Below are 17,999 nucleotides of genomic sequence, written 5' to 3'. Positions count from 1 at the left end.
CCAAAACAGACCCCTGCGGAACCCCACTCGTTATGCCTTTCCAGCAGGATTGGGAACCATTAATAACAACTCTCTGAGTACGGTTATCCAGCCAGTTATGCACCCACCTTATAGTAGCCCCATCTAAATTGTATTTGCCTAGTTTATCGATAAGAATATCATGCGAGACCATATCAAATGCCTTACTAAAGTCTAGGTATACCACATCCACAGCTTCTCCCTTATCCACAAGACTAGTTATCCTATCAAAGAAAGCTATCAGATTGGTTTGACATGATTTGTTCTTTACAAATCCATGCTGGCTGTTCCCTATCACCTTACCACCTTCCAAGTGTTTGCAGATGATTTCCTTAATTACTTGCTCCATTATCTTCCCTGACACAGAAGTTAAACTAACTGGTCTGTAGTTTTCCTGCGTTGTTTTTATTTCCCTTTTTATAGATGGGCACTATATTTGCCCTTTTCCAGTCTTCTGGAATCTCTCCTGTCTCTCATGATTTTCCAAAGATAATAGCTAGAGGCTCAGATACCTCCTGTATTAGCTCCTTGAGTATTCTAGGATGCATTTCATCAGGCCCTGGTGACTTGCAGGCATCTAACTTTTCTAAGTGATTTTTAACTTGTTCTTTTTTTATTTTATCTGCTAAACTTATCCCCTTCCCATTAGCATTCACTATGTTAGGCATTCCTTCAGACTTCTCGGTGAAGACCAAAACAAATAAGTCATTAAGCATCTCTGCCATTTCCAAGTTTCCTGTTACTGTTTCTCCCTCTTCACTAAGCAGTGGGCCCCTGTCTTTGGTCTTCCTCTTGCTTCTAATGTATTGATAAAAAGTCGTCTTGTTTCCCTTTATTCCTGTAGCTAGTTTGAGCTCATTTTGTGCCTTTGCCTTTCTAATCTTGCCCCTGCATTCCTGTGTTGTTTGCCTATATTCATCCTTTGTAATCTGTCCTAGTTTCCATTTTTTATATGACTCCTTTTTATTTTTTAGATCATGCAAGATCTCGTGGTTAAACCAAGGTGGTCTTTTGCCACATTTTCTATCTTTCCTAACCAGCGGAATAGCTTGCTTTGGGGCCCTTAATAGTGTCCCTTTGAAAAACTGCCAACTCTCCTCAGTTGTTTTTCCCCTCAGTCTTGATTCCCATGGGACCTTACCTATCAGCTCTCTGAGCTTACCAAAATCTGCCTTCCTGAAATCCATTGTCTCTATTTTGCTGTTCTCCCTTCTACCCTTCCTTAGAATTGCAAACTCTGTGATTTCATGATCACTTTCACCCAAGCTGCCTTCTACTTTCAAATTCTCAATGAGTTCCTCCCTATTTGTTAAAATCAAGTCTAGAACAGTTTTCCCCCAGTAGCTTTTTCAACCTTCTGAAATAAAAAATTGTCTGCAATGCAGTCCAGGAATTTGTTGGATAGTCTGTGCCCCGCTGTGTTATTTTTCCCAACATATATCCGGATAGTTGAAGTCCCCCATCACCACCAAATCTTGGGCTTTGGATGATTTTGTTAGTTGTTTAAAAAAAGCCTCATCCACCTGGTTAGGTGGCCTGTAGTAGACTCCTAGCATGACATCACCCTTGTTTTTTACCCCTTTTAGCCTAACCCAGAGACTCTCAACACTTCCATCTCCTATGTCCATCTCTACCTCAGTCCAAGTGTGTACATTTTTAATATATAAGGCAACACCTCCTCCCTTTTTTCCCCTGTCTATCCTTCCTGAGCAAGCTGTACCCATCCACACCAACATTCCAGTCGTGTATTATCCCACCAAGTTTCAGTGATGCCAACAATGTCATAGTTGTATTTATTTATTAGCACTTCCAGTTCTTCCTGCTTATTCCCCATACTTCTCGCATTTGTATATATGCATCTAAGGTACTGGTTTGATCTTTTCTCCCAGTTTTGTCCTGACCCTCCTTTCTCTCTGCCAATATAGCCCACACTCCCTCTCGTTTCCGACCCAGCTCCCAGGTCTCCATGTTCCCCACTTACCTGTGGGCTTTGCTCACCTGTCCCCGTCAAACCTAGTTTAAAGCCCTCCTCACTAGGTTAGCCAGTCTGTGTCCAAATAGGGTCTTTCCCCTCCTTGAAAGGTGAACGCCATCTCTGCCTAGCAGTCCTTCCTCGAATAGCATCCCGTGGTCTAGGAAGCCAAAGCCCTCCTGGTGACACCATCTTCGCAGCCAGACATGATTAACCCCTTCTATACCTGTGTGGGGTAGGCACCCCATCACAGTGTTCACTTGTCAAAATTAGCACACTAGTTTTCCCACCTCACAAAACCTATATAAAGACTGACACACTAGCATAAATAGCAGCCTCTCCTCAGGAGAAGTTTGTGGATAGAGTAGCAGGTGGTTTTGCAAGATAAGGTTGAGTTGTTCAGCAAAATTATATTGGGAAACTATTTGTGTTTATACAATGCTTAGTGTAATGGAGACAAATAAGAAAAGGGAAAAAGGATGATCTTGTGGTTAAGGCACTGGACTAAGACTTGGGAGTCCTTGGTTCAGTTCCTGATTTTGCCAAAGACTTCTTGTGTGACCAGGGGCAATTCATTCAAAAATGGCGTTATTACTTTTGTACCTTATGGTGATTGGTGGACATGTAGAAGTACCTGGGCAGTGTGTTTTTTGTCCCTCACTTTCATGAATGTTCATAAAAATATTAAAAACAGCCTCTCAGTCTTTTCTCCTCAAACTGTAAAATTAGAATTCTGTTATTCTAAATACATTGCACAAGTTAAAGTGAAGAGCATGAAAACATAAAAACACTATTTTTAAACTATACACTTCTGTCTGGGAAGGAAAATCCAGTGTCATTGGAAAGCATGCTATTTATATCTGCATTACAAAAAGATTTCACAAAATAAACTAAATGGCATCTATTTTATACATGTTACAGTGCCACTAATGGAAATGGAACGTATGGCTCTACATTTAGAAAGTATGGATCTACATTTAGAAAATATGACCTATGAGGAAAGCTTGAAAGAATTAGGCATGTTCAGTCTGGAGAAGAGAAGACTGAGAGGGATGTAATAAGTCTTCAGATATGTGAAAGGTTGTTATAAAGAAAACCAGTGATAAATTTTTCTCCAAATCTACCAACGGTAGGACAGGAAATAATGGTCTTAGCTTGCAGCAAGAGAGACTTAGATTAGGTGTTAAGAAAAACTTTCTAACTATAAGGATAGTTTTAAGCACAGAAATAGGTTACCTAGGGAGATTGTGGAATCCCCATCCTTGGAAGATTTTAAGAACAGCTTGGATGCTATCAGGGATGGTCTAGGTATTCTTAATCCTGCCTCAGCAAGCAGGGCTGGACTAGATTACCTCTTGAAGTTTCTTCCAGACCTACGTGTCTGTGATTCTGTTCTACATATGTGCATATGTGCAAGTGACAAATGAGGTTGCCAGAGCAGATTCTCAAAAGATTCAATCCATTTTGAACTTCTCTGAGTCCTTGCTAGATTTTGATCATTTGATGATTCAGAAGTTCTTGCCTATTAATTCACTCCAGAGATTGTGCATCTCTAATCTTTGTAGTGGGATCACTTGGAATACATGAAAAAAAATTCTTGCTTTATTGCTATATGCCCAGAGTGTGTCAGTTACACAACACTCCAGTATACTATATACTTTGGTACTTTTATACCAGATGGAAGCCAGAAATGCAGATATATTTTCTGAGTTAGTGATCTCAGTCTAGTTCCTATTAGACAAAAGTCCACAATACAAAACATCTTCACAGTTGGCAACCACCATAGAGATGTACAGGATTGAGTGAGCCTAGGAAAGTAATCTGGCTCCTCACTAGGAGCGGGGATGATCAGGATCAAGGTGAGGGATTAAATACATTGGAAGGGCTGCCCAGGGTGTATTTGTTCTGTGTGCAGATAGAAATTTGGATTTCCCAGGCTGTCAATCTAGAAGTCCTCATGTGAACAACATTCCACCACAGTGAGTATCCACTAAATGTCATCATATAGTAGTTAATTTATGTTAAAACATATTTCCAGCTGCTGCAAACTTCAGTAAGTGTTCATCCAGATGCCATTGAAAAAACTATAGATGACATCATGGAACTGAAAAAGATTAATCCAGATATAAATCCACAGTAAGTTTTTATTTCTTTATCAGAAAATTTGGAACTGTTGCTGTCTTTACTGCCTGTCTCCATGGAGAATCAGGTCTTCATGCTTAGCTTTATTTCTCAGTGTGAATCTGCTCTGTGCTTCTTGTCCAATAATGCTACTGAAAAATAGGTAATCTCTTATGATGCCTATAATTGGCAACAGTCCTGTGCCTCTTTACTTGGTGGTTTTCTGAATCTTGCTGTCTTTTATAAACTGATATACAATCTATATAGTGGTCACGTCCCCCTGGGATGAAATGCAGCTGTGGTTGGTGTTCATGGCAATAAAAATCGTGGCTTTTTAGCAATGCACAGCAACATTACATAGCAGTTTAGTGCAGGGAAGAAAGAAGCATACCATAAGCAATTCAAACAATATTCTGATTTCTAACTAAAATTCTCCTTTAATTTGCCCAAGTTGGAATTTTGACCGGGGCAACATGATTAACACTCTTATTTTTTTTGTTTTTATTTAAATGCCACAAGATGTCATTGACCAAAAGTGGTCAGGACTTTGGTTTTATTTCTCATGCAAAAGATGGTATTTCAAAAAGGAGTAATGATTTTCGGGTTACCTCGATTTTCTCGGTGTCCAATTTATGACACCCTACAGGGGCTTGATTTTGAAGAAAGTGATAGCCAGGCCAATTCAGGCATTTCACTTTTCTCACGGGCTAAGCAAGGTGAGGCCTTTTTGTTATTTTGATAGGCTAGCTCTGTTGGAAATGGTGTTTGGTGGCAAAGATGCAACATGAAGATGTTGGCTCTGCCATCTTTCAGAAGAGATGTACAAAGTCAAGGTCCAGATGAGCAGTGATCAATCAAACCAGAGCTTCAGGGCTCCATCCTATAAAGCACTGAACACTTTGGTCCCAATCTAGAAAAGCATTTAAGCACATTTTTAACTTTCCCCATGGCTACTCACATGCTTAACTTGAAGCATATGCTTAAGAGATTTCCTGGATTTGGCAAAAACAATGAGGTGTCCTTGTGGCACCTTAGAGACTAACAAATTTATTTGGGCATAAGTTTTTGTGGGCTAAAACCCACTTCATCAGATGCATGGAGTGGAAAATAGAGTAGGCAGGTATAAATACACAGCACATGAAAAGATGGGAGTTGCCTTACCAAGTGGGGGGTCAGTGCTAACGAGCCAATTCAGTTAAGGTGGAAGTGGCCTATTCTCAATAGTTGGCAAGAAGGGGTGAATACCAAGGGAGGAAAAATCACTTTTGTAGTGCTAATGAGGCCAGTGCAATCAGGGTGGCTCATTCCAAACAGTTGACAAGAAGGTGTGAGTATCAGCAGAGGGAAATTAGTTTTTGTAGTGACCCATTCACTCCCAGTCTTTATTCAGGCCTAATTTGATGGTGTCCAGTTTGCAAATTAATTCCAGTTCTTCAGTTTCTCATTGGAGTCTGTTTTTGAAGGTTTTTTTGTTGAAGAATTGCCACTTTTAAGTCTGTTGTTGAGTGTCCAGGGAGATTGAAGTGGTGTTCTACTGGTTTTTAAATGTTATAATTCTTGATGTCTGATTTGTGTCCATTTATTCTTTTGCGTAGAGACTGTCTGGTTTGGCCAATGTACAAGGCAGAGGGCATTGCTGGCACATGATGGCATATATCAAATTGGTAGATGTGCAGTTGAACAAGCCCCTGATGGTGTGGCTGATGTGGTTAGGTCCTATGATGGTGTCCCTTGGATAGATATGCGGACAGAGTTGGCAACGGGGTTTGTTGCAGGGATTGGTTCCTGAGTTAGTGTTTTTGTTGTATGGTGTTTAGTTGCTGGTGAGTATTTGCTTCAGGTTGGGGGCTGTCTGTAAGCGAGGATGGCCTGTCTCCCCAGGTCTGAGAGAGTGAGGGATTGTCCTTCAGGATAGGTTGTAGATCCTTGATGATGCACTGGAGAGGTTTTAGTTGGGGGCTGCAGGTGATGGCTAGTGATGTTCTGTTACTTTCTTTGTTGGGCCTGTCCTGTAGTAGGTGACTTCTGGGTACTCGTCTGGCTCTGTCAATCTGTTTCTGCACCTCACCAGGTGGGTATTGTAGTTTTAAGAACGCTTGATATAGATCCTGTAGGTGTTTGTCTCTGTCTGAGCGATTGGAGCAAATGCCGGTTGTATCTTAGAGCTTGGCTTTAGACAGTGGATCGTGTGATGTGGTCTGGATGAAAGCTGGATATGCTCCACACTTTGCAGGTCTGAGCCCTTAGTGAACATAATTTTTCTAGCCCTTGATTAAATATCTCCTCTGAAAGAAAACTTCTCCAACAGCATGCATATTTTATAGAGGAGTGTGTGAGAATGTATATACAGCTACCGTGTGTGTGTTAGGTAGCAAGGACTATAGTTAAGGTTGCCAAATGCTTTCCGTTATAAGACCTTGTTTTTAGTTGCTTATAAATTTTGTCAAATTTTAACCATTTGGGCTGAAAATTTCCATGCCAGGTATGTATCTTGGGCTGAATTTTGTTGGGGAAATTTCAGGAAAAATTGTTGAGCCATTTCTTCGAATGAGATGAGGAAAATATTGTTCTGTCCATGTTAAAAAAAATAATCTAAAAACTGTGTCACTGAGACACTCTGGTGCCCCAATGCTTTGGAGCAAGAACTTATAATTTGGCAGTGGAGGGAGGGGACTTGTCCTAGCACTGGAGAGAGATGCCTTTTACCATCTCTGTAAAAATTAGTTCAAATTTGGCCAAGTTTGCACAGCTGAAAATCTGTTTGCGCATTTACTCAGTAGAGACTTGGAATCTTTGGAAAACTTTGCCACCAAATTCTAACATCTCTGCTGGATGTGCTCCATCCCAGGGCTGCAGAGGTGAACAGGACTTTCCATGCAAATGCTGTTCCTACTAGCCAGGGGTTACTGGTGCCAAAAAAAGTAAGTTAAGAGCAGAAAGATTCCTGGTCCTTTCCTCTCAGTGCTCCCCCTGCTGTTACCCTAGCAGCAAGGATGAGAAAGAGGAAAGCTGATTGGAATGCAAAGGTGTGAGATGCTAGCCCTGTGGGGGTCAGGGAATGGAGAGATGAGAGGGAAGACTGGGACAAGGGGCTGAGGGATGGAGAGGAGACTTTGTATATACGGTGGTGGATTCTCATCACTGGCCATTTTAAAATCAGGATTGGAATTTTTTTTAAAGGTATGCTCTAGTTCAAACACACATTATTTTGGGGCAGTTCTATGGCCTATGTTATACCAGAGTTCAGACTAGATAATCATAATGGTCCCTTCTGACCTTGGAATCTATCTATATAGTGTGTGTATACTACAGACAAATGTAAAAAGTGTGTGTCCATAAGATTGTATAAATATATTTTTTTTAAAATAAACGTAATTCTAATTTGAATAATTACTTTTTGTCTAACTAAATTAGGCTTGCAGTTTCAGCTGCCAATGGTATTCCTAGTTCCCTGCTCTAAACTGCGATGTGTCATTGCTGTAGTTAAGCCCAGTTATGGCAGCATTTTAGCAGTGAGGTGAAAGCATTCATATGTAGTTTACTAAAGCACGTATTCATTCTTTGGAATGAAAGGTACTATAAAAATGAAAGGTATAAAAAGTGAAGCATGTAAACACCAAAGGAGGAGGAGAATTGTTTGGGGTAGACCAAGAGTGTGTGTAACTAGGAGTCATAGTATGAAACTGAGGTAAGGAAAAATATCCTAATGGATTTCTGTTACACTCAGTGGAATAGTCTTCAAAGATAAGAAGTGGAAGTTTTTATGTTCAAGTCATTTAATAGTACAGTAGATTAAACGAAGTACTTCCACAAGGACAATCTTGCATTTTTAGAGAGATGGGGATTTTGATTTAGTTGGGGATTGGTCATGCTTTGAGCAGGGGGTTGGACTAGATGACCACTTGAGGTCCCTTCCAACCCTGATATTCTATGATTCTATGGGCAAGATAACCTAATAGATCTTTATAATCTCTGATATCTTTGATTTAGTGGCATGCAAACAGCATTGAAATTAAGCTGATTGTGCTTTCCTTACTCATGTTAGGGATTATATTAATTTGAGATTTTATGGAAATGTTTTTTTAAATACCTGCCTAAATATTCATAACATGTTTCCATATGAGATGCAAAAGATATTAGTATTCAATAACATTCAGTATATAATTGCATTTAATAATATGCTGTAGACTGTCCAACCTAACACTTGAATAAATTGCTGTAATTTAAAGCATTGGAAGTCTAGTGACTTTTAAATGGTGCATAAAAATCTAAAATGTTTTGACTTACAATACAGAGTGAAAACAGAACCATTATAGCAGTTCTCAGCATGTGAGGCAAAAAATGACAACCCAAGGGCAGATCCCATAAAGTCTGCATAAGACGCATTAGTTCAGGTTTTTTGATGTATTGTGTGGGCTTTTGTGACATGAAAACAAAACATAGTTTTAGTTATTAATTCAATGTGAATTTTTTAGTTCATCGCCAGTCTCGGAGCCTTTTTTTTTTTTGAGAAGCTGTGGTTTACATGAAGGGAAAGATTTGATGCAGTCCTTTTAGCAGGCATCCACATGGCTCCTGTATACAGTCAGAATGGGATGTTAACAAATGTGAGAGATTTCACTGCTGTTCTGGAGGGAGAGGGGGGCGTGGAATTAATTTACAAAGAAAGTCCAAATACTAAAGAAAGCTAGTAAATGGCAAAATTGTGCAGTGTATAAGATCTCTTTAAATAGGGTGACCATCCGTCCCGTTTTTAAAAGGACAGTCCTGTTTTTGGGGACTTTTTCTTATATAGGCACCTATTACCCCCTACCCCTTGTACTATTTTTTTTTCACAGTTGCTATCTGATAACCCTATCTTTAAATGTAGTTTTTCTGGTGAGAAGAATTGACCCCATTAAAATTCTTCCCCCATAATTAAACTTATTAAAGCTTTTGATTCATTGAGGATATTCATATAAATTAAGGTTTCAGAGTAGCAGCCGTGTTAGTCTGTATCCGCAAAAAGAAGAACAGGAGTACTTGTGGCACCTTAGAGACTAACAAATCTATTAGAGCATAAGCTTTCGTGGACTACAGCCCACTTCTTCGGATGCATATGCTGTAGTCCACGAAAGCTTATGCTCTAATAGATTTGTTAGTCTCTAAGGTGCCACAAGTACTCCTGTTCTTCTTTTTGCATATAAATTAAGTGGCTGTGTACAGTATAGTACCCTACCTCATTGTTTGACTTCTTTTTGCTTAGGTTAGGAGTATCTCTTCAGGCCTGTCTCCTACAGATTGTAGGGTACAGAAATCTGATTGCAGAGGTTGAAAAGCTGCGCAGAGAGTCATATGATTCAGAGAATCCCCAACATGAAGAGATGCTTCTAAAGGTGAGTGCTGAAATCACTTTGACATAGAACACTTGATTCCTGGTGATTCCACATGCCCTATTTGTAAAAGCGTCATATGCAGTTTCCACAGGTGGTACTTAACTTCCTCCATGCTCTCTTAAAATGGCATATTTCAGCAATATTCATCAACACAGGTTGTAAGTTGCTAGGCATGCAGCTACCCTGCACTTATTTATGAACATATCATAGATTTACAGTCTCTGTGCTATGCCCCAGCCTTTAAACAGTCAGACCTTCAGGGGCTCACGCTTTTGCAGAAGGGTTGGCCACATGGCCTCAACGTCTCCGAGACTGGCCTTCAGGATCCAACAATCCCTGTTTCTTGACATGAGCTGATAACTGAATCCAGTAGAGGTAGACTCCTGTTCAGAGACTTTCCACTCTCTTTGGGGATCAGTGCACATCAGTAAGTAGAACCAGCAACAACAGGAAATCTTTTCCAAAGCAGGGTAGGTTTTAATAGTCAACTGGAATACAGTGTTGGGAAGTCCTTAGGTTAGCACAGAGAACCAAAGGTTAAGACAGAATTCATATTGGCTAAAGCCAGGGCTTCATTAGGCCAGCTTGTTCTGGAATCCATCTTAGCACTCTCACACTGTCCCTTTGTCTCTCAGTCCTAAGTGAAAGCGCGTGTACAGGTCTGTCTCCTCTTACGCTGGGGTTACGTTCCGTGGTCAGCACGTAAAGCAAAAACCGCGTATAGTCAAAATTACATTGAGTGTAATGGTGGGCGGAATCGCCCGCACTACAGGAACAGTATTTAAATTGTTACTTTTCTCTTTTTGTTTGTTTGTTTTGTTTTTGCCGACCGCGTAAAGCTGAATTCGCGCAAGTTAAATGCACGTAAGATGCGACAGACCTGTATGTCTGAGAACCCTGTACTTGTCACAGGCCCCTGACACCTTCACTCCATTGTTCTCTGGCTAGGGATTTGAGCTTTGCTTCCCTTCAGAAAGGTGGAGGAAAGGAAGTAATTTGCCCTATGAATTAATCTTTGGTCATGGCGGTTTACTGTAGAAACTTCCATTCAAATATGTTGATTCCAGCCAGCTCTTGATGGTGAATTCATACCATCTCAGACATCTACATGATCCAAGCACCTTATGCCTTTCCTCTTGTCAGGCTGTCATGCTGTGACTCAGGAGTGTGAGTGCCAACCTCAGGGCAGACTGTTACCAACCAGGTCACAAACCCCAAACTGATTGTGGGTTCTGTAATTAGATTTCACCAACAAATCATCAAGTATAAACTCCTGAGGCACTATAACAGCCTTAACATGGAGTCACAGACTGTCATCCTGGGTATTCCAACCTGTCTTGCCACCCAGGTAAGCTTTCCTTTGTGACAGAGATGGTACCTTACATCATGAATCACAGCAACATTCAGGCTACTTCCGGTCCCAAAGGACCTTTCACCAGGTCAAATGCACCTTAGATCTCACACCAAAGACAACACTTGTAGCCAGTCCTATAATAAACTATGTACAGATTTAATAAAAAGAAAAGGAAATAAGAGTTACTTACAAGGTTAAAGCTGATAAACATACATAGATAAATGAGTTCCAATCGTAAGTTTCAAAAAAGTAATAGAAACTTCTATAATAAGCAAGTCCTCTATGTGCTTTAGGGCTAATCCAGGGTAAGCACTAGGGATCTTTTGCTTATGCCTAGTAATCCTTGCTCCCCCGAGTCCGAGCAGCATAAACATACAGTTCCTCCTTGTTAGAGGTTTTTATTCCTTTCCCCACCCCCTCCCCCTTCTGCTCTGAGTGGCAAACTCAGTTGATGGGAGGAATCCACTTGCAAAACCCATCTTCATGGGGGAGGGGGAGTAAACAACAAAGTCTTTTGTCCTCTTTAATGTTCCATTGTAACCCTTCTGGTGTCAATGGACCTTCCTCCTTGGGCAGGACATAACACCTTCTGTTGGAGACCAGCATTTCATACTACAATAGAACCTCAGAGTTATGAACACTTCAGAGATGGAGGTTGTTTGTAACTCTGAAATGTTCATAATTCTGAACAAAACATGATGGTGGTTCTTTCAAAAGTCCACAACTGAACACTGACTTAATATAGCTTTGAAACTTTTCTATGCAGAAGAAAAATGCTGCTTTTAACCATCTTAATTTAAATGAAACAAGCACAAACAGTTACCTTACATGGTGGTAAAAAATTTTTAAACTTTCCCTTTTATTTTTTTTGGTAGTTTAACACAGTACTGTGCTGTACACTATTTGCTTTTTATTGCGTACTTCTGCTTCCAAATGAGGTGTGTAGTTCACCAGTCAGTTCATAACTCTGGTGTTCGTAACTCTGAGGTTCTACTGTAGTTAATGTGTCTCTCCTGTCTGGTGAGCTACACAGTTAAAGAGGCTTACAGTGCAAATGCTTAAATATTACTTTACAATGTGGGATACAGACGTTATAAGTGAGATTAATGCATGCAGCAACTCACAAGCATTCAGTAAAGTCTAAACACATACTTGTAATTCTCACACCTATTTTAACAGTACTAACACACAGTGAGCCAGACTGATTTCAGCTGTGTATTTATCAGTATTCAATGGAGGCCTGGGGACCTTGGCATGGCCTGGCACTAGGTCTGCCAGTGTCACACCTCTGTTCTAGGAGAAGCATTTTAACCCCTCTACTCCCAGTGGGTAAGAATGCAAAGTCTGATGGGGGAGACACATGTTCACAAAAATCATGCCAAAAATTCCCACTTTTGTCACCAACACACAGCCTAGAAATGTGTTCTGCCATTTGGATGAGCCCACAGATGTCTGTCACTTACCTGACTGACAATCCCACGCTCTTGCTGCCTTTGGCAATAGAACTGAGCTGTCATTTTTGTAGTGAAGGACTGTCTGAATATTTCCTTCAAGAAAAGAACCAAGTTTATTTTCTCCAGCATTAGGCAAAGTAAATTCTCTTGTTTTTGAATGTGTTGACTTCTTACACCAGAAGCAGACCTCCAGCTACGATTATTTCAAAATCAGGTGTGTGGGGGTGGAGGTGGGGGTTGAAAATATATAAAAGCTCGTATATAATAATATACAATTAAAGTAATATTGCAGTCAGTCAGCTCTGGTTTCCAGGTTACATAGAGTCAAAACTGACTAGTGAGTTTTCAGTGCTGCTCTTCAGAATCATTGTTGGCAGCAGTGAAACTGATAGGAATCAGATCAGAATCACTGTGCAGCTCTTTGGGGACATATCAGAAGCAGGCACTCGCCTTATTCACTAAAGAACAGGGCTCAAAAACAGAAGCTATGGGATGGGATAGTGTGACGAACTGGGACTGTTCTCACTGTGGTGTGTGAATGCTGACAGGGGAGTGTGACTAGGATGGTCTGCATCGGGGGATGGGAGCCGGCCCAAGGGAACATACCTGAGCTTGTAACATGAGAACCCAGGAGGGGGTTGGAGGTCAGGTGACTCCGGGGCCCGGGAAACTGAACAAAGGCTGTGGGAGGGGTCGCTGAGGGAGAGTGCGGGAAGCAGGCTGGAAGCAGGCTGGAAGGAGGCTGGAGAGATGGCTGGGAGGCAGAGATGGCTCTGACCCCCCAAGGGGGGTGGGCCGGCATGCCCTGGGACCCCAAGCTGGACCTAACTGAGGGGGGGCCCTGTTGTCTGTGCCTGCAAGACCTGTCTTGGACTGTATTCCTGTCATCCAAATAAACCTTCTGCTTTACTGGCTGGCTGAGAGTCATGGTGAATCGCAGGAAGTCGGGGGTGCAGGGCCCTAACTCCCCCACAATCCGCAACAACTGGTGGCAGCGGCGGGATCTACTGCACCCCGTGGATGGCGCTTCCTGCAGTAAGTGACTGGGGAGCAGTAAAACGAAGGGGGATTGACGGGGACCAGGCACGCTGAAGAGTGGGAGAGAGACGGTTATTACCCCTGGGAGTGTGTGACCAGCGAGAAGGACTTTTGCGGTAACAGGGTCCCCCGGGGGGATCGCAGCGAGTGGTCCCAGGGGCGGAGGAGTCTGCAGCTCGACCCTGGCAGAGAGGTGGTGACCTCGAGAAGGGCTGGCACACTAGGGGTCCCCCTGGGAACTGTGGGGAGCTGTGAGCACACAGGCCGGTGAGTGGCCAGCAGGAAGATGTATGCCAAGCGGCTTAAGAGCGACCTGGTGGAGCTGTGCAAGCAGAGGCGGCTGCGCATTGGGAGGCTCACCAAAGAACAGCTCATTGCCCAGCTGGAGGCGGAAGATCGTGCGAATGAACTGATCCCTGTGTCTCAGGGAAGCAGCCTGGCAAATGCGGCGCAGGCACCAGGGTCTGTCCCAGCTGGGAGTGGTCAGCCAGCTGCTGAGGGCTTCCCGAGACCCCTCCTTCCTATGCCTAGGGGAAGGGTGGGGAGGAGCCCAGCAAATACCGAAGGCGCCGTGACCCCCCCGGCCAGCAGGGGGTCCCCCCGGCGAAGCTCGCCGGCCAGCAGAGGATCCTCCCGGCGACGTTCGGCATCCGTGGAGCGGAATTGGCTGGAATGGGAGAAAGAGCTAAAACTGAGAGAGCTGGAGGATCGTGAACAACAGAGACAGCATGAACGGGAGGAGAAAGAGAGACAGCATCAGCGTGAAGAGAGACAGAGACAGCATGAACGGGAGGAGAATGAGAGACAGAGACAGCATGAAGAGAGACAGCGTCAGCATGACCTGGAACTGGCGAGATTGAAGGGCAGCGAACCCCCGGCTGCGGTGAGTGAGGGGGGACCCAGGACTGCACGGAGCTTTGATAAGTGCATCATGGCCCCATACAAGGAGGGGGAGGACATGGATGACTTCCTGGAGGCCTTTGAGACGGCCTGCGAGCTGCACCGGGTGGATCCCGCGGACAGACTCCGGGTCCTTACCCCCTTACTGGACCCCAAATCCGTGGCATTGTACCGCCAACTGGGAGAGGCAGAGAAAGGGGACTACGAACTATTCAAAAAGGCCCTGCTACGAGAGTTTGGGCTGACTCCTGAGATGTACCGGGAAAGGTTCCGGGGTCAAGATAAAACCCCTGAGATCTCATATTTGCAACTAGCCGTCCGCATGGAAAGATACGCCAACAAGTGGGCTGGTGGGGCCCAGACGAAGGAGGACCTGATTAAACTGCTGGTACTGGAGCAACTGTATGAGCGGTGCCCATCCGACCTGAGGCTGTGGTTGGTGGACAGAAAGCCAGAGAACCCGCGACACGCCGGGCAGCTGGCTGATGAGTTTGTAAAGAGCCGGTCAGGGGGTGGCAGGGAGGAGCCCCAAAGGAACAGGCCCGCCGCGATGCAGAGAGAGAGTCACCCTGGGACCTCCCAAAGAGGGAATATGGGGAATCCCCTCCCACGGGGAATGCCCAGCGTCAGGGACAACCGACCGGCTCGAGGGGACCCACAGGACATGAGCTGCTATTACTGCGGCCGAAGAGGCCACGTTCGGGCCCAGTGCCCCAAGCTCAAGGACAGACTGAGCAGACCGAACCCGCATAGGGTTAACTTGGTAGAGGCCCAGACGGACGAGGGGCAGGCTTCTCACGCAAGAGGGGCTGGCAGCTTATCAACTGCTCAAGAGAGAGAAGGGCCCCAGGCCAGCTCCTCTACGGGGCTGGATGCCCCAGACTCAGGGTTTTTGGTTTATACGGTGGGCGCGGGGCTGTCCCTCCGGAGAGAGTACCTTGTTCCCCTGGAGGTGGATGGGAGGAAGGTCAATGGATACTGGGATACGGGCGCAGAGGTGACGCTGGCCCGGCCCGAGGTGGTGGCCCCAGATCAGGTGGTGCCCAACTCCTACCTGACCCTGACGGGGGTGGGCGGAACACCAGTCAAAGTGCCCGTGGCAAGGGTACACCTGAAGTGGGGGGCCAAGGAGGGCCCCAAGGATGTGGGGGTACACCCGTATTTGCCCACTGAGGTATTGATGGGGGGGGACCTGGAGAACTGGCCAAGCAACCCCCAAAAGGCACTGGTTGTGACCCGCAGTCAGAGCCGGCGAGGGGCCCTGCGCCCTGGCCTTGGGGGGGGTGCCTTGCCTGAGGCGCAGGACCCTAACCTGGTGGGGAGGGAACGCCCAGGGACGCGGCTCAGGGAGGCTGCAGCTTCGGACCCAGCGGGCGAGAAAGAGCAGGTGGCCATCCCTGTCCCAGCTGCTGAGTTCCAGGCCGAGCTACAGAGAGACCCCTCCTTGCGGAAAATAAGGGACCTGGCCGACCTCAATGCGGTACAGACCATGGGACGAGGTGGCCGGAAAAGGTTCCTGTGGGAGAAGGGGTTCCTGTACCGAGAATGGGCTCCCCCAGGGAAAATGGAGTCAGGGGGGATCAGGAGGCAGCTGGTGGTACCCCAGAAGTATCGCCGCCAGCTGCTGTGCCGGGCCCATGACATTCCCCTCTCAGGGCACCAGGGAACCTGGCGTACCCAGCAGAGGCTGCTACGGAGCTTTTACTGGCCTGGGGTCTTTGTTACTGTCCGACAGTACTGCGGATCCTGTGACCCCTGTCAGAGGGGGAGGAAGGCCTGGGACAAGGGGAAAACAGCTTTAGGACCCTTGCCCAGCATAAAGGATCCTTTCCAGAGGGTGGCCAAGGTTAAAAGGGCGGCTCTAAACCAAGAGAGCCCAAAGCACAGACCTCCAGACTGGAGCGCTGGGAGAAGACCACAGCCCAGTTGGAGCCCCAGAGGTATGGGGGTGGGAAAAGGGCACAGGCCGCATAAACCTTCCCACATGCGAACTGCGAGTGCCATCAAGCACCCCAACCTAAGGGGGGGCGTGGAACGGAAGGGGCCTGGTGTAACTCCCACCAAGGAACTGGAGGGATGCGGGGGCATCCATGGGAACGGGGGTAGGTTCGAACTTCCCCGGGTCACTGGCTAAAGTGACCCTGCTCAGTTCGGTCTCGAAGGGGGGAGAGATGTGACGAACTGGGACTGTTCTCACTGTGGTGTGTGAATGCTGACAGGGGAGTGTGACTAGGATGGTCTGCATCGGGGGATGGGAGCCGGCCCAAGGGAACATACCTGAGCTTGTAACATGAGAACCCAGGAGGGGGTTGGAAGTCAGGTGACTCCGGGGCCCGGGAAACTGAACAAAGGCTGTGGGAGGGGTCGCTGAGGGAGAGTGCGGGAAGCAGGCTGGAAGCAGGCTGGAAGGAGGCTGGAGAGATGGCTGGGAGGCAGAGATGGCTCTGACCCCCCAAGGGGGGTGGGCCGGCATGCCCTGGGACCCCAAGCTGGACCTAACTGAGGGGGGGCCCTGTTGTCTGTGCCTGCAAGACCTGTCTTGGACTGTATTCCTGTCATCCAAATAAACCTTCTGCTTTACTGGCTGGCTGAGAGTCATGGTGAATCGCAGGAAGTCGGGGGTGCAGGGCCCTAACTCCCCCACAATCCGCAACAGATAGGGCAGCGGAGACCCCTTCCTGGTAGCAGTCGGAGCTGAAGAAGGGGTAGAGTAATGGGGAAAGTATCTATTGCCATAATGATTCAGCCCAATGTTTCATGTAGTCCAGTATCCTGTCTCCGACAATGGCCAGGACCAGATGCTTCAGAGAAGGTACAAGAAGCTCTGCAATAAGTGGTGAGGGGATAACCTGCCCCCAAGGAAAAATTTCCTCCTAACACACTTATCTCACCCAGCAAATTCCTGAAATAGAGCTCTTCTCATCATGAATAAACTTGAACAGTCTTTGAAAAACAAACATTTGATTGTTTTATTAAAAGTTATAAATTGGTATATCTGAATAGCACCATCATCTGCAGCATCATTTGTAACTTTGCAGAATGATAGCCTAGTGTGAGTCATTTCAAGGAGTCACTTGGGAGTCATTGAAATCCATGGGAGGTAAGTGCCTAAGTGCTTTAGAAAATCCCAGTAAGCACTTACCTGCATCTTTAATTCCCTAAATAATTTTAAAAACCTGGCCACCCCCAAGTGCCTGAATCTCTTTGGGAAGTAGGCTCCTAAATCATATAGGTGCTTTTAAAAAAATTTTCTCCTAAATTAGAACTAAAGCCAGATAGAAACTGATGATAATAAGAAAAACATTTGTGCAAATTTTATTTTAAACAGTAAAGTTCTTCCTGTTTTTAAAATAAGGACATTGATGTCCATTCTCCACTATTTGCCTCCCATACCATTTATCAAGCATCAGTTTACAGCATGCTTTCAACATAACAGTTAGTGAATACCAAATAGCGGTCTGTCTGGGACTTCGATTTGTTTTCAGTTCACATCAGGGAAGATTATGTTGATTCCTCCTCATTGTTTCTAGACATTCTGATTAAATGATCTCTCCAGTGGGAAATTCTCCAAGTTCTTAATGGTTATTATTTATTCATGTTACCAGAAGGACATTTTGTGAGATAAAGTAAAGATTTATCCAATGTGATTGAACTAGCGAAGAATAATATTGATGCATTGAATACAGTTTCTGGCTGTGTAAGCAAGAATTCGGAAATGTGCTTAAAATATTTCATGCTGTTGCATACCATGATAAAACAGGAAATGT

General features: G+C 44.9%; 1 protein-coding gene across 23 annotated transcripts in view; it reads left to right on the top strand.

Moving 5' to 3' along the window:
• Nucleotides 1-17,999, top strand: part of ELMOD1 (ELMO domain containing 1) — a 67,157-nt gene that overhangs the window by 32,105 nt on the left and 17,053 nt on the right. For all 23 annotated transcript variants that reach the window (XM_042854995.2, XM_005289969.5, XM_065581496.1 and 20 more), the window contains 2 exons: nucleotides 4,029-4,126; nucleotides 9,357-9,486. In XM_042854995.2, coding sequence (XP_042710929.1) covers nucleotides 4,029-4,126; nucleotides 9,357-9,486 — 228 coding nt within the window. The remainder of the gene's footprint in view (nucleotides 1-4,028; nucleotides 4,127-9,356; nucleotides 9,487-17,999) is intronic.

This window comes from Chrysemys picta, chromosome 1 (genome assembly GCF_011386835.1).
Source record: "Chrysemys picta bellii isolate R12L10 chromosome 1, ASM1138683v2, whole genome shotgun sequence".
In the NCBI taxonomy this organism is placed as follows: Eukaryota; Metazoa; Chordata; order Testudines; family Emydidae; genus Chrysemys; species Chrysemys picta.
The sequence above is the reverse complement of the archived record's forward strand: the minus strand, read 5'-3'. Positions and strand labels throughout refer to the sequence as shown.